General features: G+C 35.4%; 1 protein-coding gene across 1 annotated transcript in view; it reads left to right on the top strand.

Moving 5' to 3' along the window:
• Window positions 1-18,821, top strand: part of LOC119865018 (phosphodiesterase 3B) — a 168,123-nt gene that overhangs the window by 89,705 nt on the left and 59,597 nt on the right. Inside the window, 1 exon segment of the mRNA XM_038569119.1 lies at window positions 7,332-7,382. Coding sequence (XP_038425047.1) covers window positions 7,332-7,382 — 51 coding nt within the window.

An 18,821-nucleotide genomic window follows, 5' to 3' on the forward strand; every position in this document is an offset into this window, starting at 1 on the left:
TAAGAAATATGAGAATAAAGGGTATTATTAACAGTTAAGTCACAGCTATACCATGATAAATATTTTTAAAATTTCACATAAGTACAACAGTTCTGTAAGTTTAACTTGAAGGCACATACATGTTTTTCTTTTCAGCTACATAGGGAACAATGAAATAAAACCTCATTGACGTAATTGAACCTGATAACATCTCCTGGTTGCACTGCTGATGCTTCACTGTGGTATTGGTGGTTTTGTAGAGCTCTGTAAAGCATGTTGGACTTATAAACATATTCAAACAGAAACTTTTATCAGGATTTAACTTTTTAACCACAAAGTTGAATTTATATGAAGATGTAGTCTTGGGTTCACTTTATCAAATCAACTAAAAAAAAATTCTTCTAGTAGTATATACCTCATACGTTACTTAGAATGCTGTTTGTAAAATTAGTTTTGAACAGATAACCACAGGGTGTGAAGATATATAATAACTTTTATAGTACATTTGAGCTTAGAAGGAAACATAAATATTGGTAGCTCCTAAAACAGCAATTAAAATTTCATACTTTCATTAAACAATGTCTTTTAATATAGTAGAACCATATTCTGAAAACATACCATACCAACTACAGACTCTTTTTTTTTTACTGTGATTCAAGATTTAGCTAATTTAAATTATTTATTTTTATATTTAAATTATTTACAGAATCTACTTTGGTATTGGTACTAAAGTTTAGATGCCTAAAATTTGCAGACTTGGGAAATATATATATAATCACATACACTGTTTACTTGCAAGTAAGATTTTAAAACAGCTATATATTATTACATGGGAGGAATGAATGTTTCTGCCACCTTTTCTTAAACTTTTAATATCCATGTATCATACACTATATATTCAGTATGTGTGGTAGGCACCTGCCAATTTTAGATAAATGTATAAAAATGATTCATTATAATTTTTAAAAACTAAAAAAAATTACTATATTTTTATATCCATGGACATTGTTTGCAGTATTAAGGGTATCTCTATTGTAGCTCACTGGTAAGTAACTAGGGTGTGTGTTTCATTCTGTATCCATTCATAGGTTCATTCTGTATCCAACCAAATTCTTTCTTTTCTCTATTTCTCTTTAATTAGAAAAATCCAAGCAAAATCATAATTGGGTGATGGAAGCCAGCAAGTGTTTTTGGCTGCTGGTTCTGAATACTCAAATTCAACATGGACCCTGCAATTATAAAGAGATTTCTCACCAAAGATTATTTTCAGAGCTGTGTCAGTTGCTAAGTTAATGGGCATTATCTACTTTAAAAGCTTAAGAGATAGGGGTGCCTGACGGCTTGGTTGGTTAAGCACCGGACTCTTGATTTTGACTGGGGTCATGATCTTAGGGTCGTGGGATCGAGCCCTGCATCACCCTCCACACTCAGTAAGAATTCTGCTGGGGATTCCCTTTCTGTCCCTCCTCCCCCCCACACACACACAAACTCCAAATAAATCTTTAAAAGCTTGAGAAATAGAAGTTCTGTGCATTTTATTGAAGAAAATGCTTCTATTGAATTTGCTATTTATTTTTATATTATATATTTGTTTTTTAAGAGTTTTGCATTTGCTCCATTTTCCACAGTACAGTGAAAAGATGTATATTCCGTGGCCAAAAATTGAGTGCAGTTATATTTATGCTATTTCTTTAATGCTGAATTATGACCAGTATATGTGTTTCAAACTACCAGCTGTTTTCTGTGAATAGAGTAGCGTATAAACTTGCAGTTAGGAGACATTCTCATTGTTTAGCAAGACTTCTCCTTGCTGCACTGAAAACTGATTCTCTTAGAACTTACTCTAACATTGGCTTCTCAGTTTCTGTTAGAGTTCTGAAATAATCATTAAATAGGGGAGAAAATAGCTTTTTGTAGCATGGGTTTTCAGTGATAGACACATAAAAACCTGTCTACCACTCTTCCTCCTAAGTATTGTACATAACAAGAGTTGATTCAGGCTTAATACATGAATGCATTTATCCAGCAGTAAAGTGAAATATCTGCTGTATGCAAATATGGTAGTAATTACTCTTCTACATCACATGCCTTTTCAATTCTGTGATGTCCCAAGGTGTCATATGGTAAGTATTTGTTGGAAATTATTTGATCTGTTCTCTCTTCCGGCATAATGCTTATCATCTGTGTGGCTGGATTTACAAAGCTCTCGGCAATAGTTTATCTTTTTTTTATATGCGTTTGGAGTGAGAAGTACAGAATCTGGAAGGTGCCTCTATAGATTTTGTCTCTTCTGTTTTAAAAACAAAAATCTTCAGATTCATATAAGAAAGCGTTATGTGCTTTGTTCTAGAAAAATTCTGTTGGTTTACCAAAAAGATTTTTATGTTTCATTTGAATATGTCTTAAAAGTTTTCATGGCTTCCTATCATCATTATTCAGTTAAGTTTCAGAGTGGAAAATATGCAGAAGAATACAGGGTAAATGACTTACAAGTCTAAAAAAATTAGCTTTTAGATAGTCACTGCTGTATGTCCTACTAATATTTTCATTTCTGTGGCTTTGTGTGGTATTTGCATTAGATTTATATTTCTTTGCATTAAAGTCTTGTTCTTAATCTAGGCCTGACATTTACTCTGAGTTATTTATGTTTCTATTTTTATCAACACTTCAAGCTTTAGGAAATCAGCTTTGAGCCATTTCTTTTTTTGATTGGAGATATAGTGCAACACAATGAAAAGAATGCAAATTTAATAGATGTGAACAGTAATATCCCAACGACATGAAAATATTTTAGTTGACTCGTAAAGAATAACACAGGCCTTAGGGCACCTACCTAACTTTTTTTTTCCTACCTACCTAGCTTTTAAGAATATAATTGTTATTAAGATGAAGATGATGAGATTTCTGAATTAATCTTGTGTCTCACAATTTTGGAATATATATAAACTACATAGATTCCTTTTCCCTCTAAATATTCCAGGGCATTGATGAATGACTAGTGATTCGCAGATCATAATCTGATAAATAATGGCTAATCCTCCATTACTGTTTCCTAGTTTAAATTTTATCTAATATTATAGAGACATTGAACAATATTTTCCTTAAGGATTTTGTTACTTTGAATATCTCTCTCAATCTGTCTTGTATTATTAGTTCTCCTACTGTCCTGGATCATTCTTATCAGGTATAGACAAGCTCTAGAACCTAGAGTTTTTGTTAACCATGTTAACAATAAAATAAAGTATTAGCCCCACATTCTTTCCCAACTATTGTCCCATTTCATTCTTGACATTTACAGCACAATTTCTTAAGCGTTTTCACCAGTCACTGTCTTCTTTACCTTTCTAAATTCTTAATTAAAGCTTAATAAATACTTGTAAAGTATGCATAAAGTACAGACAAAGGATAACAAATGCCATCTCTACTTTCCATTACCATTAATTTTGAACATTACCAATAACTTTGAAGTTCCCTGTATGCCACTCCCAGATCCATTTTTTTTTCTCTTTTCCCTTGGAAACAATCCCCATCCTGAATTTCTTTATAGTTTCCCATATGTTTATATTCCTAAAAAGTATATTTCAGTATATTTTACATGTATGAAATTCTGCTGTAGGTATCCTGTGACTTTTCTCATTCAATCTTATGTTTCTGGGATTTATTTATATGGTATGTAGCTGTACTTCATTTATTTTCACCATTGTATTCCATAATATGAATATACTCAAATTTCCCCATTTTGTTTTGGATAGACATTTGGGTTATATCTAGTTTTCTTGCTACCCCGAACAGTGCAGTTATGTGCACTTAGTTCGACTATATAGCAAATTCAAGTTTTGGAAAGGTTTTTCTCCTAATTTGTTGGTTGTGAATTGATGCTTTTATAAAATACACTAGAAATATTTCAGCAACCTGTTTCTAAACATGTACTCTTAATTTCTTTATCTTACTTGGAGCACACTTCGAATAGCATTGCTTTTAGATATACCTAGCTGCAGAATTCCTGGATCATATGTCTTCTAGTACCTATGCAAAAATTTTGTTTTCTCAAAATCACTAATATGCTTGTTGTTCAGATTAAATGGAAGACAGTCTTCTAGCAGTTTGTGACTTTCACTGTGCCTCTTCTCAGCCCCTAACATGCAGGGGATCTCAGACAAAGACCTCCAAGGTCTGTTAGAATAGGGTGTACATTAGCTCTCCTGTTACAGCAGCAGCTTCTGAGTCGGCATCCTCGACAGTTTCCCTCAGAATATAAGCTAATGTTGCTTTGATAAGCAAGAAACCAGACTCCTTTATAGCATTTTTTTCTCAACCTTAATTTCATTATCATTCCCCTAAGGAGCTGTTTTAGACATTTTTTTTTCTCTAATTGTCCCTCCCCTTCAATGAAATTTCAATACTGTAGATTGACGGTCTGTCTATTTATGTTATGTGGCATTTGGAGGGCTACAACCATTTTATTATTTTTAAGATTTTTTTTTGGTGTGTGTGTGTGTGTGTGTCTCCTAAGAACCAATTTTTACCTGCTGGGGAGTGATAGGGCTACCATTAAGGATGCATGATATGAATACAGATATGGTTCTGGCATTAGAGTACAAGCATTTAAAAAGATATATTTATTTAATTGTCATGTAGGTGAATGAAGTGGGGAACAAGGAAGACTCAATGTTAAGAAACTGTCCTAATGAAAATGTGCTTGATTTAGCAAAAGATCAGCTTCTACTTAGATTCATGATTTGGGAAAGTAAGGAATCGGCATTTGTCACTGTTTGATTTTGGCAAACTTTGTAGGAGAAACGTAGAAGTATGTTTTGGAGGACAGTACAGTTAGGAAAGTTTGTAGATTTAGAATGCAAATTAGTGAATTGATGCCTATCTCCTAGGTAATTTTTGGTGACACATCATGTGGCTCTGACTTCACGCCTGTCTATTCTGTGCTTCTATTGGTGTACTTAAGAAAAACTCAGATTTGCAGATGATGAGAGGAATGGTGGAGAGTTGACATCCTCAATCTCAAAAGAAAAATTTGACAGGCTAAATTAAGGACAGAAGTAAAGTATTGCAGTTGAGTCTAAAATACCAATTGTGGGGATGCCTGGGTGGCTCAGTGGTGGAGCATCTGCCTTTGGCTCAGGTCATGATCCCGGGGTCCTGGGATAGACCTTGTTGGGCTCCCTGCTCAGCACGGAGTCTGCTTCTTCTCCCTCTCCCTCTGCCCCTCCTCCTGCTTGTGTTTGTGTGCACGTGTATGTGCTTGCTGGTAAGCATGAGCTCTTTCTCTGTCTCTCTCAAATAAATAAACGCTTTAAAAAAATACCAAGTGTGTAAGAATAACATGGACAAAGTGGAGCATAGCAATGCCAAGTATAAAAGAAACAAGGGGATTTAGGTCAAGTTACTCTTTTTAAAAAATATTTATTTATTTATTTTAGAGAAGTAGACAGAATGGGACAGGGAGAAGCAGAGGGAGAGGGACAAGCAGACCCGGGTTGAGCGTGGAGTCTGTTCGCGGTGCTCAATCCCAGAGCCCTACCATCATGACCAGAGCCAAATCAAGAGTTGGCTGCTTTTAACCCACTGAGCCACCCAGACACCCCAAGTTACATTACTCTTAATGTGAGTGTTCTGAGAGAGTAATTAACATCTTAAACCTCATTAATTAATGTGTCTAGAATCTAGAATGTGTTCTGGTCAAATCACAACCTGAAATAATTATGTCAGGATTACACTTAGGGCCATATAAAATACTGCATAAATTTAATGAGTCTACTAATATTCATGAAGTACTTTGCATATAGTTACATACAACAGCTCTTCTGTGGGTACTGAAGTTTTTTTGTTGTTGTTGTTGTTGTTGTTTTTTTGTACTGAAGTTTTATTTTTTATTTTTTATTTTTTTTATTTTTTTTTTGTACTGAAGTTTTAGATGTGGTTATAGTATTGTATGTCTGGATTTTCTTTGGGAAGAAATAGATTTCTTTTCACTGGCAAGAAATGACCCTCTGCAAGGATGTTGAGAAGGATATGGTGATAATGACAACTGATAATTTTTTGAGTGATTAGGGTTTGGGTATATTACCTAAAATAGGGGTCAACGAGCTATATAGCCTACTGACCAAATTCAGCCAGCATCCTGTTTTTGTATGGCTCTCCAGCTAAGAATGTTTTTGCATTTTAAAGCATTGTAAAACAAACAAAATAAGATTATGTCACAGTGACCTTAGGTGGCTTGCAAAGCCTAAAATATTTACTATCTGTCCCTCTACAGAAAAAAAAACAACAACAATATGCCAACTCCTGATAAAATATTAGGCCGGTGATAGAGTGGATAACACTTTAAGATCTTTTGCATCCAGGAGACAGACGACAAAGGATGAAAAACAGCAGAGTTCACCATATGGGTGCGCCTGGCTGGCTTGGTCAGTAGAGCACGTGACTCCTAATTATGGGGTTGTGAGTTGGAGCCCCTGTTGGGGGTAGAATTTACTTGAAAAAAAATATTCAGCATATAGAAATCAGGTGGTTATATTACAAATTAACTAGGTTTAAATTCGAGCCTAAGGTTCAAAGCTATATAGAAAATTGCCATTATAATCAATTTATTTTGGCAAATGGAGACCAATTAAGTAAACTTAAGAGAAATTTAGGATTAATTATAGGTAGTAGTTATAGCTTGCTAAATTAAAGCTAATGTTTTCTTCTAGAGCATGGTGACTATGAGAAGGGGAAGCAGCCAGAAAGCTTTCTGGGAAGAAAACAGAGAGGAAAATACTAGTCTGGGACTAAGAAGTTATCATTGGTAGCCTATAAAGAAGACAAATAGGAAAACCATCCTAATTATCTGCATATCAAAAGGGTTGAATGTTGCTTTTTAAAATCCATTACTTTATACTTAATCTAACCCAAAGGACAGGCTTTTTAAACTGCTTTTGACAGAAGTGCCTTATTAGTAAGGAAATAGCACCACCCATTGACACTGCTTTAGAATGTTGAGTGATGATCCTTTGAAGATGATGAGGGGAGGGAGAGTGTCTGATGATTTGTAATTTTTCTTGTATTTTTGGTAACTGGGTGTTATTCTGATTTGTATTTTCCTTATTGTGGTAATGGGTATTTTGAAGGTTAATATAGCTTATTAGAGTGACCTTATTCTATTTTTTTGATTTCTCAATCAGAGTGCATAATTTATGGAATATTCTGTCTAGAGATAATTTTTATTCTCACTTTCCCAATTACTCTCCCAAACTGTAAGCTAGGTATAATTGAAGATGTTCCATTTTGTCTTTACATATATTTGTTTATTTCTGGTTTGTAACGAAGTGGTTTTTTGTCTTTTTCTTTTTCCCCAGATGATTCTTTGGGATTGGGACTTAAAGCAATGGTATAAACCTCATTATCAGGTAAATATAAGTAAATATTACTAATAATATCTGTAATGAAACTTTTTAATTGAAGTATAGTTGACACATAATGTTTCTGATATACTGTAATGAAACTTCTGACATCTATTTTTTTAAGATTTTATTTATTTATTTATTTATTTATTATTTATTTATTTGAGAGAGCACGAGAGGAAATGGGGGAGGGACAGAAGGAGAGGGAGAAGCAGGTTCCCTGATGAGCGGGGAACCCGAGGACCCTGGGATTGTGACCTGAGCCACCCAGGTACCCTGAAACTTTAGACATTTTTAAAAAGTTAGATTTGTAAGATTTCTATGCTATGAGATTTTTTTAACTGAACTAATTTAAAATAAACAACTTTCATTTAGATAATTTTTTTAAAAAGACATTTTTAATCATGAGGGAAGGAAAGGGAAATGATAAATCATACTTGTATAAGTTATTTTTAAAATATTAATATAATTGGAGCTCAGAATAAACTAATAATTCTATATTAAGGTTGAGATTTTTTTTTTTCTGATTGTGGGCAATTCATTCAGACAGGGAAAAAAGTAGATTAAAAGCCATATATGAGAAAAAGCAAAACAATTGGCAGAATATTTTATTAGGGAAGCCAAAACACTCTACTTAGAGTTTTTGGCTTTTTTTTTTTTTTTTTTAAGTTTTGGGTAAATTTTTAATTAAATTATACATACAGAAAAGTGCACAGCTTGATAAATTTTCACAAACTAAATGTCCCATGTAACTAGAACCTGTATCAAGAAATAGAACTTTACTAGCATTCCAGAAGCCTCACTTATGTACCATTCTGGTTATTGACTGTATCCCCATGGATAATGTCTGTCCTGACTTTCTAACAATTAGTTTGGCTTATTTATGAACTTTATATATATAAATGAAATCATATAATATGTACTTTTAAACTTTTTTGATCACTTAAGTAATATATATTCATATCAAAAGAACTGAAAATAGAAGTATAGGAGAAAAAAGAAAACCCATTCCTAAATATCAAGCAATAACTATGTTAATTATGTTAACTTATGATATATATCTTTACAGATATTTTCCCATTTTCCTATTGTATTGAAATGTGTGTGTATTCGATTCTACAAAAAATATGTTATTATAATTATATATTATAATTATAAATGTAAATTATATGTAAACATACAGAATAACAAATATTAATAAATATATAAAAATAAATTAATTTAATTATGTTATAATATGCTGTTTTAAAACCTGGTGGTTTTTATACTGATAGATAAACATTAATATTAAATCTCTGTCTTTTGTATTCAAAGAAACATTACCTCTGTTTATTAGATTTATTTAGTTGTTTCTATCACCATTTTTGAGAAACTCCTTTGAATGAGATCTATTTATTTATTTTTAATATTTATTTATTTATTGATGAGAGACACAGGCAGAGATATAGGCAGAGGGGGAAGCAGGCTCCCTCTGGGGAGCCCAATGTAGGACTTGATGCCGGGACCCCAAGATCATGGCCTGAGTAAATGCAGACACTCAACCACTGAGCCACCCAGGCATCCCTGAATGGGTTTTATTTTTAAGGTGTGAATGGAAGAGCCACAACAGCCCAGAAGAACAAAATATTCTCTGGGTTTTGGTGAACAAAAAGCATACCTATTGCAATCAGGTGAAATCAAGAAAGCCACTTCTGACCTAAAAAAGGCTGATTCTTTGACCCACACAAGGGCTTCCTTACCAGTCATACTCACCAAGGTCCTCAGTTTCCAATTAAAAGAGTATTTAAACTACCAGTAAAATCTAAAAATACATAAGCAGTAATGGTGAAGAGCATAGGCTTGTAGTCAAGCACACTGATATGTGATATCAGGCACCTTTCTCCCTTTTTCCTTTCTCTCTTCCCTCACCACCTCTTTTCTTTTAAGATTTATGTATTTATTTGATGGAGAGGGAGGGAGAAAGAGCTAGAGCTTGTGCCTGCCCGCCTGGGGTCAGGGAAGGACAGAGGAAGATGGAAAGAGAAACTCAAAGAGAGACTCCTTGCTTAGCAGAGTCTACCCCAGGGCTTGACCCTACAACCCCAAGATCATAACATGAGCCAAACCAAGAGTGGGAAGCTCAACGGACTACATCACTCAGATGCTCCTCCTCTTTTCTTTCTAATGATCCCTTTACAAAAATTTTAATATACACTCATACATAAAAATGCACAAATTGTAAGTGTACAACTTGATGAATTTTCTCAAAGTGATTATATTCATGTGACCATCTTTCAGAAGAAGAATTCAGCTCCCCCAAAGCCTCTCTTATGCTCCCCTCCTGGTCATCAACTTCTCCCAAGCATTATTTCGGTACTGATTTCTGTCATTACAACTTAGTTTTTCCTGTCTGTGGATTTTATATAAATGGAATTAATGATATATATTTTCTATTTTGATTCTTTCTTTCAAAATTTTATTTATAAGATTAATATTATTGTTATTGCCCATAGTAATTCATTCATTTTCATTGCATTTAGTATTTCATTGAATGAATATACTCTCAATGTTTTCATTTACTCAATAATAGATGGACATTTTTTTCTTTTCAGCTTTTTGTGTGTCAGGAAGCAAGAATTCCTATCCCCTCAAAGGTCCTGTAGCTGGACTAAGAATCAAACTGACATAAGACAGATTAACAGAGAAAATGAAATTTAATAGGTATCTGTATAGGTAATCCACAGAGACTTGGAAATTCTAAAGATAGGCAAAATAAGATATCTATGTCATTCTCAGCTGAGGAGAAAGTGGACAACAGAGGTCCAGGACTTAAGAGGAAAGGAATGTAATTCACAGGGTGGTAGGAAGAGCAGATATTTGGTAATTAGGTGTTTGCCTTACCATGTAGATGGTTCACTCACATAAAATTCCTCTTTGCTGGGTGCCTGGCTGGCCCAGTCAGTAGAGCATGCAACTCTTGATCTTGGGGTTACAGGTTTGAGACCCATGTTGGGCGTAGAGATTACTTAACATCCTTTAAAAAATTTATCTCTGTTAAAAACCGTTCTTCTGGGAAAAGCCCCCAATTTAGAGTCTTCTGTGTACTTAAAGGAGGGGCAAAAGTTTCCCTTAAGACCACAGGACTTCAAGTGCTTTCAGCTCAAAATAACACACGTGCCAAAGTGGCACATTCTGGGATGGCCTGTCCTGAACCCCTTCATGACTATTGTAAGTAATGCTGCTGGCATTCTTGAGGTCTTTTGTTGGGTATATGTCAGAGGGGGTTGCTGGGTCACAGGGTATGTGTGCATATGCTGAGTTTCAGTAGATAGCACTCAACTTTCCAAGAAGTATCAATTTTTACCCAACCATCAGCCTTTGAGAGTTCCAGTTGCTCCACATCCTTGAGAACTCTTGATAGGGTCTATTTTTAAATCATTCTGGTAGCTGTGGAAGAGTGTATCATTGTGCTTTTAATACTTGGGATTTCATGGGTAACTCATCAGGTTGAGCATCTTTTCATATGTTAATTGGTTGCTCAGATATTCTTTGGTCAGATCTTTGACTTGTTTTGTTTAAAGATTTTATTTATTTATTAGAGATATCCTTTATCAGATTACGGAAGTTCAAAAAAAATTAAGGAAGTTCCGTTCTAATCCTGGTTTACTAAAGACATTTTTTTTTCTCTTTTTAGTCATGGATGTCATGGATGGGTGTACAATTTTTATCAGATGCTTTTTCTGCCTCTATGGAGATGATTCCTGGATTTTTTCCATTTATTAATGTGGTGAATTGTATTGTTTAATTCTGTGTCTCTGTTAAACCATCCCTAACATAGGAAAAGACATTAGAGTTCAAAGCCGACAGCCAAAAAAGAATTGAGATGTCTTTGGTGCAAAAAGGTGGTTTATTAAAGCACAGGGACAGGACCTGTGGGCAGAAGGAGCTATACTGGGGTCAAGAGGAGAGGCCCATTATATACTTTCAAGTTGGGAGGGGGTTAGAGGTAGTGTAAGACTCTGAGGAATTTTGGAAGCAAGGGTTCCAGGACCTTGAGGGGGCTAGCTGTTGTTGGGAAACTGTCGTTTATTATCATCTAATAAAACCTTAGTCATGAGACCCTTCAGATGTATATTGGTGGGTCATATGCTTGGGGGATGATTGCCAACAAGTATTTTGGGGAGTTTAGAGATAAAGGAAATTTCTAAAGGAATTTTTATATGTTAAAGTAGACTTATAAGATCCTGGAGCTTGGGCTAAGATTGCCTTTTGCTCTTTAGCAAAGTATTAACATCCAGGCAGCTGAGTTCCTAGAGGAATGTCACTCTGCCTTTCTTAAAGGACTTGTCAGTGGGCTGTAGGGAGTAAAAAAAAAAATTAATAATTTTTCTTCTGTCTTTATTTCTCACATCAATCCCCATATTCCCAGAATAAAGCAAATTTGATTAAGATATTTAAAAAATATATATATATATATAAATACCTATATATGTCACTGGATTTTATTAATATTTTGTTTTAGAATTTTGAATCTATGTTTATGAGAGAGAGTTGGCCTATAATTCCTGTTTTTCATAATGTTCTTGGCATATGTTGGATATAAAGGTTATAGTCTCATAAAATAAAGTGAGATACTCACCCTATTACCTAGAAAAGTTTGGTGAGACTGGTATTCTTTCCCTAATGTTTGAAAGAATGCTATGGTGAAGCCATCTCCGTCTGGAGCTTTTTTTATGAGCAAATTTTAAATTATATATTCAGTTTCTTCAGTAGTTTTAGGCCTATTAAGTTTTCTGTCTCATAATAATTTTTGGTTAGTGGTGTTTTCTAGGAAGTCCTTTTGATGTTGTTCCCTCTAGACTGCTGAAAGCTCTATTTAACTCTCAAAATAGAAATCTGTTTGAGAATTTTTGCTTGGGTTTCTCCATCTCTCCGCCACTGTTTGCAAATTGGCAAATGCCTTTGAGGGAAAGCAGCTCTGAATTCAACCTTGCTTCTTTTTCTCCTCTCTGAGATCTTGCTTGGGCTTTAAAGCCCTGCCTGTCCTGATAACCCTATACTCCAGTTTTGGTCTTCGAGCCTCCTGTGACTACAGAAAGCTCCACTCTATTTCCTACCTCTTAACTACTGTGCTTCTTGTCCTCTCTGCCCTGGCCAATTATGAATCCACAGCAGACTCCTTGAGAAAAAGTAGTACAGTATGGTGGGTTCATTTTAATTTTTAAACTCTGACTTTTTGTTCTTTCAAGGCCTGGCTGCTTGACTGTGCTCTGATGCCCTGAAATGGGTGTTCTTTTTATTTCAGCTTTTCTAGACCAGTTATTCTAGGCGGAAGAGTTGCTTTGAGACAGGGTCCTTGCTGAAAAATAAGGCAAGCCTCTTAAGGCACTCTGAATCTATTTTGTCATCTATAGATCGGGAATGATACCAATTCCTTCAGAGGGCTGATTATGATGATGATGATGATGAATGTCTAGTAGGTAGCACTCTAAAAATGTGAGTTAATATTATATTAATTTCAATAATGAATTCTAAGGGTCTCTGAAATTATAATACAAGACAGGACTTAGCAGAGTTTTTCTGTAAAGGGCCAAATAGTAAATATTTTAGCATTTGCACATGAACGCCACCTACCTCTCCCTTGTCCTCTTCTTTAATCAACCCCAGCTCTCTGGGCAAAAACCAAGATTTGCCACATGTAAGCCAGTGGGAAATAGGAATTTAAGTTCAGCTTTAAAAATTTGTCACTCTTGCTCTTCTCACCCAGAATAATAAAGGTTAAAAATCCTTACCAAATGACCTTACACAATATAGTCCCCCACTTTACTCCCTTTTACTTCTCTGACCTTGTGTCCTACTAACTTCTCCTTCATTTACTCTGCTCTAGTGACTCCAGTCCCCTTCTATTCCTCAAACATGCTAGGCAGGCTGGGTGTCTGGGTCTTCACACTTGCTTGTCTCTCTGCCTAGAATGCTCTTTTTCCATCTCTGTCCGTTCTTAACATAAAGAGTTATCTTTTCATCCTCTCTAACATTTCAGTGGCCTCCATTACTTCCTTTTCTCTTTCCTTGCTTGATTCTTCCTCTTTAACTTGCTCAGAATCCATGAATTTCCCTTGTTCATATCCATTAGCTGGGATCTCGTGTTCTCAAAAATGTGGTCCCAACTTGCCTTTCCATCTTATTTTCCAATGTTCTTTTAGAAAAAAATGAAGCCTGTATTTTAATAATTTCATGTTCCTTGTACTTGGCTATTTTACTACTTTTGTACCTTTATTTGTATTCTTTCTTGAAGAATAAACGCCCCAAATACATTTTTAGTTTTATTATAATCTTTATAAATAAAATCCTACCAAATTACTAGCTCAAATGCTACTCCCTCCATAAAGTTTCTGCCAACCATTCAGATTAAAGTTTATGTATCTTCTTTGAACTCCAATGCCACTTTATCTATATTTTCATTTCATAATTTTCCGTAATATTAATTATAGTAATTTTATTACATGTTGTGGCAGAGGGGCTATTGCCACAACACGTGTCTAATCCAGAAGTTGCTTTCTCCCTGTGGCCTGAAGACTCTCTTCCCCCACCTAGAGATTCAATCTGAGGAAATTCCTCCCATCTCCTCACCCACAGAGGTATAACAAGGACCAGTGGGAACCCTAGTGGCATCAGAAAACCATCAAGCAGGCTGAAATACCACGGTGAATGCTCTGAAAACTAAAATATCATTAGAACCACATTCCTGAGGGGTGCCTGGTGGCTCAGTTGATTAAGCATCTGCCTTTAGCTTTGATCATGATCTCAGGGTCCTGGGATCAAACTCCACATCATTGGGCTCTCTACTCAGTGGCAAATCTGCTTCTCCCCATTACTCTCCTGTTTTCTTTCTCTCTCAAATAAATAAATAAAATCTTAAAAGAAAAAAAGAACCGCAGCCTGAAAAAGTAGACCAGGACCTACCTAACAGAGACTACTTCCTAATACAAAAGATTTAAATAGGACCTTAGAGTCTTGTAGAATAATACCCAAAATGTTGATGATAAAATAAAAAAATAACTTTTCATACTAAGAACAAGGAAAGTCATAACTTGAATGGGAAAAGACAATGCTTAATACCAAGATGAATCGGATTTGGAATTATCTGACATTTTTTTTTTAAGATTTTCTTTTTTTTATTTTGGAGAGCACAAGCAGGGCAAGGAACAGAGGGAGATGAACAAGCAGACTCCCCACTGAGCAGGGAGCCTGACATGGGGCCCAATCTTATGACCCTGAGATCATGACCTGATTAAACCCCCAAATCAAGAGTTGGGCATCTAACCAGCTGAGCCACCCAGGCACCCCCGACAAATTTTAAAGCAGCCATCATAAAAATGTTCTAACAAGCAATTACAAATAAAATAGAAAATCTCAACAATAACAAAAATACAGACACATCCCCTTTTATTGCACCTCACAGATTCTGTGGGGTTTTTTTTGAAAATATTAATGTAAGTTTTTAATGGTTACTACATTATATATGATTCTTCCATCCTTCAGAATTTTAGAGTTGACATTGTAAAGTAATGAGCTAAAATTTTTTTAGCAGCTTTATTCTATTTTATTTTATTTATTTATTTTTGTATATTTTCTTATTGAAGTTCGATTTGCCAACATATAGCATAACACCCAGTGCTCATCCCGTTAAGTGCCCCCCTCAGTGATACTGTGACTTTTTTTATAAGTTGAAGGTTTGTAGCAATCCTGCATCAAGCAAATAAATCTATTTTTGCTTTGTCACTTTAACAACAGAATTTGCTCACTTTGTGTTTCTCCAACATTTTGGTAAATTGTTTCAAATTTTTTCATTATTATATTTGTTAAAGTGATCTACGATCAGATTGATGTTACTATTGTAATTGTTCTGGGGTGCCATGAGTCATGCTCATATAAGATAGTGAACTTAATAAATGTTGTATATGTTATAACTGCCCCACTGACCAGCTGTTTCCCCATCTCTCTCCCTTCTCCTTGGACCTCCTTATTTCCTGAGATGCAACAATATTGAAATTTGGTCAGTTAATAACCCTGCAAGGCCCTCTTAGTGTTCAAGTGAAAGTCACACGTCTCTCCCTTTAATTTTTTTTTTAAATTTTTATTTATTTATGATAGTCACAGAGAGAGAAATAGAGAGAGGCAGAGACATAGGCAGAGGGAGAAGCAGGCTCCATGCACAGGGAGCCCGATGTGGGATTCGATCCCGGGTCTCCAGGATCGCGCCCTGGGCCAAAGGCAGGCGCCAAACCGCTGCGCCACTCAGGGATCCCCGTCTCTCCCTTTAAATCAAAAGCTAGAAATGATTAAGCTCAGAGCGGAAGGCATGTCAAAAGCTGAGATAGGTCAAAAGCTAGGCCTATTGCCCAGACATTCAAGTTGTGAATGCAAAGAAAAAGTTCTTGAAGGAAATGTAAAAGTGAACTTTAGTGAACATGTGAATCATAAGAAAGTAAAACTTTATTGATGATACAGAGAAAACTTTAGTGTCTAGATAGAGAATCAAACCAGCTACAACATTCCTTGCAGCCAAAGCCTAATCCAGAGCAAGACCCTAATTCTCTTCAATTCTAGGAAAGATGAGAGAAGTGAAGGGACACTTGGGTGTCCAGTGATTGAGTGTGTCTGCCTTCAGCTCAGGGCATGATCCTGGGTCCCAGGAATGAGTCTCAAATCTGGCTCCCCACGGGGAGCCTGTTTCTCCCTCTGCCTATGTCTCTGCTCTTTCTGTGTGTCTCTCATGAATGAATGAATGAATGAATGAATGAATAAATAAATCTTTAAAGAGAGAGAGAGAGAGAAATGAAGAAACTGGAGAAGCCAAGTCTGAACGTAGCAGAGGTTGGTTCATGAGGTTTAAGGAAGGAAAGGAAGGAAGCCATCTCCATAATATCAAAGTTCAAGTCAGTGCTGATGTAGTGCTGATGTAGAAGCTTCAGCAAATTATCCAGAAGATCTAAGCTAATTAATGAAGTTGGCTACACTAAACAACAGATTTTCAGTGCAGGTGAAACAGCCTTCTATTGGAAGATGGCACCTAGACCCTCCCATGGCCAGAGAGGAGACATCAGGGCCTAGTGACTTGATGTTGAAGCCAGTGCTCATTTACTATTCTGAAAATCACAGGGTTATGAATTATGTTAAACTAGGATGCCTACCATAGATAGTGATTCCTCTGTTGGATCTGGGCAAAGAAAATTGAAACCTTCTGAAAAGGAGTCACCATTCTAGATGCCATTAAAAACATTTGTGATTAGTGGGAAAAGATCAAAATACCAACTTTTTTTTTTCTTTAAATACCAACATTAATAGGAATTTGGAAAAAGTTCATTCCAACCCTCATGGATGATTTTGAGGGGTTCAGGAATTCAGTGGAGAAAGTAACTACACATGTGGTAGATATAGCAAGAGAAATAAAATCAGGAGTAGAGTCTGAATTGCTGCGATCTCATGATAAAACTTGAACATACGTATGAGGAGTTGCTTCTTATGAATGAGCAAAGAAAGTGGTTTCATGAGATAGAATCTACTCCTGGTGAAGCTGCTGTGAAGATTGCTGAGATGACAGCAAAGGATTTAGAATATTACATAAGCTTGATAAAGCAACAGCAGGTTTTGAGAGGATTGACTCCCAAGTTTGAAAGAAGTTCTGCTGTAGATAAAATGCTATCAAACAGCATCAGATGCTACAGGGAAATGTTTGTGAAAGGAAGAGTCAACTGAATGCAGCAGACTTCATTTATTTTAAGAAATTGCCAGAGCCACCCCAGCCTTTAGCAACCACCATTTTGTTTTGATCAGTCAGCAGCCATCAGTGTCAAAGTCAGGACCCTCCACTAGCAAAAAGAGGACAACTCACCAAAAACTTAGATGATAGTTAGCATTTTTTAGCAATAAAGTATCTTTTTTTTTTTTTTTTTTTTAAGAGTGAGAAGAGAGTATGGAGGGGAGGGGCAGAGGGAGAAAGAGAATTCTAAGCGGGCTCCACACCCAGCATGGAGCCTGGCACAGGGCTCAATCTCACAACCCTGAGATCCTGACCTGAGCTGAAATCAAAGTCAGATTCTTAACCAACTGAGCCACCCAGGTGGCCAGATAAAGTATTTTTAGATTAAGGTATGTACACTGTTTTTTTTAGACATAATGCCATTGCACATGTAATAGACTACAGTATATTGTAAACATAACTGTTATATGCACTAGGAAACCAGAAAATTTCTTTTGACTCACTTTATTGTGCTATTTACTCTATTGCAGTAGTCTGGAACCAAACCTGCAACATCTCTGAGGTAGATCTATAGAAGTTATAAAAAAGAAAGAAATGAAAACTATGGAACTGAAAAATGCAATAATGGAAATTAAAACTTGCTGAATGGGCTCAGTAGGAGAGTGGAGATGACAGAGGTTGGAATCTGTGAGCTTCAGGCTAAAGCAATAGAATTTACCCAATTTGAACAACAGAAAGAAAATAGGTGGAAACAAAATGAACAGAGTCTTAGGGACAATAACAAAAGATCCAAAATTCATATCAGTATCTGAGAAGGAGAGAGTGAGTTTAAAAGATTATTTGAAAAAAATGATGGCTGAAAACTTCCCCAAATTTTGCAAAAGACGTAATCTTACAAATTTGAGAAGCTGAGTGAATCCCAAATATGAAAAAAAAAGAACCCAAAACCAAAATCTGCAAGCCATGTCATAATTAAACATTTGAGAAATGACACATGATTGTACGGGAATGCCAACTCAAATATCAATAGATTTCTCACTTAGGTGTGGGAAAATAGATGCTATTATAATACAATTTGTGGACATATAGATTTAACCAACATATGGGAGGGCAGTTTTACAGTAATGATCAAATCTTAACCTGTTCATTTACTGTGGTTCAGAAATTCAATTTTATGGGAAGCTATTTGTCAGAAATATCCTTAATTATCTATAGTGACATATATAGGGGAGTATTTATTCATAAAGATTAGAAATAACTGGGCTATACCCTAGCAATAAGGAATATTTTCACATAAAAACTAAGATAAAATAATACTTCACCAGGGAAAAAAATTCTCCAAAGAGCAAAGACATTATTTAGCTAATTATTGTTCTAACTTTCATAACATTTCTTAGTCCCAAAATGTGTTGAGGATACTTACTAAACAGTTTTATAGTAAACTCATTACATGCATTCAGTAATTATGAATTTCAGACACACTCAAATATAAGTTCAGGGTACAATAAAAGCACCACAAGTAACATTTAATTCACTATTCTGATTATGCATGTTCTCATTTCTATGGGTAATTGAGTTGAACATCATATATATGTATTTTCATTTATTTTTATTTTTATTTTTTTATTTTTTATGATAGTCACACAGAGAGAGAGAGAGAGAGGCAGAGACATAGGCAGAGGGAGAAGCAGGCTCCATGCACC

The sequence above is a fragment of the Canis lupus genome, chromosome 21 (genome assembly GCF_011100685.1).
Source record: "Canis lupus familiaris isolate Mischka breed German Shepherd chromosome 21, alternate assembly UU_Cfam_GSD_1.0, whole genome shotgun sequence".
Classification (NCBI taxonomy): domain Eukaryota; kingdom Metazoa; phylum Chordata; class Mammalia; order Carnivora; family Canidae; genus Canis; species Canis lupus.